Genomic DNA, 6,723 nt, shown 5'->3' with positions numbered 1-6,723 from the left:
CTAGAAAGAAATAAAGGTTAATTTAGGTTTATTTTGATTATTTTTGGTGGTTACGAGGTCAGTTGATTTGAACAATCCCATTTTGAGATAGAGTAAAGAAAATAACAGATAAACCATAATGATTTAATGGAAAAAAAACGTTTGAAATTCATTTAGGAGGTTTAAGGGATTATACACAGGAAATTTGGATTTTTTAGATGAGGAAAAGTATTTTTAATTTTAACATTAAAATTACTTTGCACACAGACTATTTGAAACAAATACTCAGTATATTCATGGACAAATCTTTATTTTATTTTATTAAAAATACTTCAATAAGAAATATGATTTTTTTTGTATGTGGAAGACTTGTAATATTGCCAAATTTTGTGGGGATATACACACTATATTGAAAGCTAGAAGTGTTAAATCTATAAAGACTTTAATCAAGTACAAAAAGGTCACGTGATTGGTCAAATTGACCAAGCCTTTGTTGAGAGAGTTAATAGAATTTAAAGAATAAGATAAAGTTGGGATGTTGGCATTTCTAATTAGAGTCATACAAATGATTGTATAGAAATATAATTTCTGAAGAGTGGTTATTGTTTATTATGTAATGTCTCCACCTTGTATGTGTATATTTATATACAAAATTCTGCAAACGTCACTGTAATAAAACCATAATTACCTTGTAACTTCATCAACAAAAATATTTTAAGCTGAAATTTCACTTGAGGACATGCTGAATAACAAAAACACTTGAATTTGAAATTTAAAAAGTGATCCTTTAATATCAACACCAGTTGATATTAAAGCATTTGGCTCAATCTAAAATTGTTTTTTGAGCCCATATGCAAAACAATTTAACCATAGGACAGTGCAAGTTTACCTCTACTGTCACACTACTTTTTCACTTTTCTTACTTTTGAGCAGTTCATCTCATTTTTACACTGATTCTTTTTTTTTTTCCACTTAGAGCCTTTCTTTTTAATTCTACCTGTTTAATGTTCTCACAAAGGGCAATCACAGTGTCCACTACCTTTAACCAAGCAAAAAAACTTAGGGCGTTAAAACCTAAAATTTAGTTGATAAGAAGACAGTACCAGCATATTTTGAATTTGAGTCCTAAAGAATGTGTGCTGTAGATTTATGTGTTGCTGAAGAAGAAGAAGCCTTTGTTTCTATAACTATTCTAATTTTTCTAACATTTATATATTCCATTTAATTTCCTAGGAATTGAGTATGTTTGAATTGTACAAGCTTGGAGACTGATAAAAAGATAGTGTTTCAATTTCATGATGAAAATAGGTTGGCCCAAGTTGAAGTTTCTGACATTATACAGTAAAACAGATTTCTGATTGATTGATTCAAAGAATCTATTATAATATTGTTGTTACCATTAATCTGTACTCTGTTACACTAGTTCATGTTCAAGAATGTACTTTTTGGTAACCTCATAAACAAAATATAAGTATTTTACTAGAATAAGGTAGCATAACCCCAGACGTTTACTTATCTCAAATTTCTAGACATGGAATGTAACCTCTCTAAAGTAGACCTAAGGTGGTAATTTAGTAAAACATTAAAATTAGTAAAAGTACGGTAGATTTTATGATTCAGCTCTAATTTTAAGTTACTTTCTCATTACTAGATATAGAAATAGCATTATAAACTCCAAGGAAAAATTTATTCATATGATTGGTTCATGTTTATATTGCTACCAGTGGCTCAGTGGTAAGTCTGAGGGCTCATACCACTAAAAACTAGGTTTCAATACTCCTGATGGGCACAGCACAGATAACCAACCCTGTATGCTTAACAAGAAATAAACTGTTCATTTTTGTTTTCAAACTGTAAGTAGAGCGGTTCTCTTTTTTTGTTTTCTGAAACTTCTGACTATTTTATGATACACACATTTCTAATTATTACTGCTTCAAGCTGTTTAGCAAATAAAGAGGAACCAATCTAACTGTTTTAGTTGAGAAATCAAAGTATTGCTGTTCTGGTTTGTGAGAGGGCTTTGAAAGTATGGGTCATGTGGTTTTATTGGATGTTATGAAAAAGATGTTGAACTGATGGTTTTATTAAATTTTGAGTATATTATATTTATTAAAATATGTTGTATCCCTTATTAATTATTTATAATCAGTGTGATTAAACAGACTAAATTTATTTATTAAGCTCAGAGTAAAAGTATACAAATTAATGAAACATTATGCACATAAATTATCAAGAAACTACAAATTCAGAAATTTTTAGAAAATGCAGTGATCTAGGAATGGTATAGTGATTAGTGTGTTCATTGTTGGTTAGAAACTAATTGCTGCAAACATGTACTCTGCACAGTGTGCTAAGAAAGACACTCAAACCTCATTATTCAATCAGGTAAAAGTAACCCAAGAGTTTGGATGTTGGTGACAGCTGCTTTCCTTAGTGTATCATTTCAAAATTAGGGATGGCTATGCACAGATAACTCTTGTGTAGCTTTGCATGAAAATATAAAACAAACTTGTAATCAAATGAAATATAATCTCTTAGTGTAAATAGTGGATGATGTTAATCTTTTGTCATTTAGGAAGAGAAAGCCCTTCGAAATAGAAAAGATTTCTTCACCATTGATACCAAACAAAATGGAGTTCGTTTTCATAATTCATTACTCCGTCAGTTGAATGCAAAGTATGTGGCTATACGTTTAGACTATGAAAAGCAACAAAAGAATGTAGTTGATATGATCATGGATATTGCTGGTATGTTTTTATGAATGTATATTTGTTCTTAAAACTTCCAAATAAGGTTTCTACATTGAAATATATTTATGATGTTGTATCAGATAAAACACTTGAGTTTTGTTTTATATTTTGAAGAGATTGTCTCTTTTACTTCTCCTTTCAAGGTGATTATTTTTATTTTAAAGAATTCAAATCACATTTTATTAAAAGGTTAAAAAGAATTAAAGGCATGCCAAAAAAAGCTGCTCTCAAAGTTATTTTGTACTCTTATTCTCAAAATATCTTTGCTATTACATATTTTTAATTTCACTTGGGAGAAAAGAGAAAAAAGTACTTACTATAGTAAAATTTAACTCCAAGTTTCAGTATATTTTGTTTAATAAAATTCCTAAGCATATGTCTCATATAATTTAGGAGAAACAGTATAGTTCTTTCACATATATAATTAAAGAAATATATAAGTTTTATACCATTACTTGCTTAGAAATATTATGTACTCTGGAAATAGTAAATCTCTTGGTTCATTCACAGTGCTTTTTTACTGAAAATTATCTTTCTAATTGCAATATGTTCTTCTCACTCTTAAGCCACTACAGTTGTTCATATGTTCTTAGAAAAGGATAAAACATTTATTAATGAAATAAAATTATAATGTTTCCAGCAAAATATTTAATTTTTTTATATACGTTTGTTTATTACTTATCAAAATCCTTTCAATAGATTGGTGTATGAAAGATAAACCCATTAGATGGTATGTTTAGTCTCTGAACTTTATAACATTTTATATATAATTTTGTTAATTATGATATCAGCTGGATACAGTGAACCACTTCTACAGATGAGTGACGTGATTGCACATCTTGATGTGTTAGTGGCTTTCTCTGTTTTAGCTGTCAGTGCTCCTGTACCTTATGTTCGACCCCAGCTACTTCCAAAAGGTAGAAAAAAACGTAGATATAAATCCACATCAAATATTAACATTGAGAAACCTTTTATGAAATAATAACTATTCAGATTGTGTAATTTGTTATTTTTCTCTTGATTTTTGTTGAAATTCTGTAAGTTTAATATTGAAGTAGGTTTTTATGCTTAATAAATATACATGTATATATTTACTCAAGGTATTACTGGCATAATTCATTCTATTTTTTATGTTTAATAGAATTGATAGGGATGATTTTCAAATAGATTGCTTTTACAGTATTTCTTTAGGAGGACAGTGAACCTGAAGATAGAGATTATAATGATAATTAACATTGAAAAAACTTTTTCATATACATAACATTTGGGTATTTTTTTCCTAAGTATTATTCTAAATGGTTTTCATGATTTTTCACTGAATTAGTTACAGTATTAGTATCACAGAATGTTTTTGGTGTTTTGTAAATAATTTCTAATCTGCTCTTTATCCATGTGTATTAATTAGGTATTTAATTTTCATGGCGAAATAATTCTGATGCAAGTTGTTCTGCCATATTTTGGTTGTTCAGTACTGTCTTTTCTCGTAGAATAGTGTGTTTCATTAATTCATAGCTTGAATAATGCAGTTTGAAGGTTTAAGTAAAAATGAGTATTAACATATATATATATATATATATATATATATTGTGAATAATTGTTCAATAGTTATAGCTGTACACAATCCAGATAGGTAGCCTTAACTCAACCTCTTGCCAAGACTGCAACAATGTTTACAACTTGCTACATTATCTTGCTAGTAAATGGAGCAAAGTGTAGTTCTCTTGTTATTTGTTTACATGCTAAGTAAAGCAACAGCTATATATATAGAAAAAGGAACTAAGAATTAATTATAAGGAATATCTTGTATGTAAGAAATATTTAAATCATAAATTTGGTTGTGAACCTTTGTCCTTATCATGTGGTGAAATTTTATTATAATGTGAATCCTGTTTTTTCATCCTTGACATTTTATACACTTTCCTTAAATTGGTGACCTATTTAAATTACTACCAACTTCTTACCCAACATGTTAACCAGTTACCTGCCGTAGCCATTTTGTCAAGGCAGAATCACATTTGTGAATTGAAAACCTATCTTTTATTGGATTTCAGATTTTATTTTTGTAAATAGTAGCATAACATTCAATTATTTATACAAAAGTGTATTAATTAATGAAGTTTAAAGACAAATTTAATAATAAAATCCCAAAATACATTTGATACTATAAAAAAGTGCCCTCTAAGAAGAGTTTTTTTTTCAAAATTTTTCCTTCCACTTCAGTGCTGGTCCTGTTATCTATGATTGGTATCTATACCTTTTTCTAGTCTTTTCTTTTTATTATTATAAAACAGCATCTGGGCATGCTAAACCTCAGTTGTAAAACTTTTAGCCAATCCTAGTCGAAGGTGTCAATTTCAGTACTATGTTATTCCAATTGCTATATTTCACATTTGACAAATCATAGGATGAAAAGTAAGCACGTGATGAAACATTGTTTTCTGGGTTTTACAATATGAATATGGGTGGTGCTTATTGTAGTAACTGCCATTTTATGTAGAGGTTGTATTTAGTACTGGCCAATAGTGCTTTTCTATAAGCCTTAGAAAACTTGCTTCTGGAAAAAACAGCTTGGGATGTATGTGATTTTTATTATTTTTCTGTAGTAGCTTAAGTCATGCTGTATTGTATATCTATTTATATTAATCATTATATTGAAAAATTAACTCAAAATAGATGTATTTTTAGGAAAGAAGTTGATCCACGATTGTTAGGGTTAAGAGCTATCTAGTGGCGAGTGCAAGGTCTTTACATGAATTAGGCTTAGCACTTTGAACTGAAAGAGTTTTTGAATTTTTAAATTCTTTTGCATTTAAATTAGTAGTTTTAAGTTCAATAATTTAGTATAATCTTATATTTAGTTAATAATAATAATAATATGAATCAGTATTTAAAATGATAAAGTTGTGTGATTTGTACGTAGTACTACTAGTACCAGTACCACATAAGAATTTTATATTTTTCCTTCTTACAATCTTTACTTTGTAGTGCTAGTAAGACCCATACTTCTGTTGTTATTGCTTTAGAATTAAAACAGTCTAACTGATATATATAAAGATTATTGTGATATTTTGCAAATGGTTTAAAACTCAGTGTACAAATGACAACAATAAAACCCATATGTTGGTTGTGACACAGACTAAACACATTTGTCTCAATAATACAGGGGAAGCTATGACATTCTCACAGTAGGGGTCTCAATACACTGAAGAGTTTAAGTTACAAATTCCAACATAAATCTTGCCTATAATGAAAGGAATGTGACCAGGACTAATCTTTTAAGTGCTGTAAAGTAATTTTCTTTGTAATTTATGGTATCTGTATCATTTGGTAATGTCTTCTAACAAGATGTATCAAGTAGCTAGGGTCGGACAGTGTTATTCAAACCACCTGTACTGTAAACTATTAGTATTGCATACATTCGCTAGTAGTGGTAATTACTTTTGTCTGTATATTGAAACAACATACAAGGACATATGTTGAAATACACTTGTTTGAAAGTTCAAAGAAATGATATTCAAGTACCAAAAAAGCTTTTTTACAATCATATCTAGAGTAATGTTCAAATGTGCCTGCGCTGGACTGAACGAGAGTGACCACCAACAGGCATGATAGTTTACGGCAAATGTTTCAAAGTTCACGCTGCTAACCTCACAATTTATTTGGCACAATAAAGAAAAGTATGGCTGTAATGAAACATAAACTTGAAATAAAAATATATTTATGAAACAAAATTAAAATGTTTTTATGTACATATATAAACATGAAATCCTAGTTAAAAATAAAAATACTCATTTATTGTTTAGGTTTACTTAGAAATATTATTTTCGGGTCTTGTATATTATTTGAAACCATAAGGAGAGTACATGACTATTAAAAAAATTAAAAATAGATAAAATTTGCATTTTATGGATGATAAAAAATTTTTGGGAATTTAAAATAATGTACTAAAACATAAAAAGTAGTAAGTTCAAATCTGGAACAAATATAAATATCG

The 6,723-nt window shown here is 28.6% G+C and overlaps 1 protein-coding gene across 1 annotated transcript in view; it reads left to right on the top strand.

The window, feature by feature from the left end:
• The window catches only part of LOC106462459 (DNA mismatch repair protein Msh2-like), a 196,351-nt gene that overhangs the window by 108,950 nt on the left and 80,678 nt on the right, over positions 1 to 6,723 (top strand). Inside the window, exons 18-19 of the mRNA XM_022389729.1 lie at positions 2,555 to 2,726; positions 3,521 to 3,646. Coding sequence (XP_022245437.1) covers positions 2,555 to 2,726; positions 3,521 to 3,646 — 298 coding nt within the window. The remainder of the gene's footprint in view (positions 1 to 2,554; positions 2,727 to 3,520; positions 3,647 to 6,723) is intronic.

Source organism: Limulus polyphemus, unplaced genomic scaffold (genome assembly GCF_000517525.1).
Source record: "Limulus polyphemus unplaced genomic scaffold, Limulus_polyphemus-2.1.2 Scaffold1171, whole genome shotgun sequence".
Taxonomy (NCBI): Eukaryota; Metazoa; Arthropoda; class Merostomata; order Xiphosura; family Limulidae; genus Limulus; species Limulus polyphemus.
The sequence above is the reverse complement of the archived record's forward strand: the minus strand, read 5'-3'. Positions and strand labels throughout refer to the sequence as shown.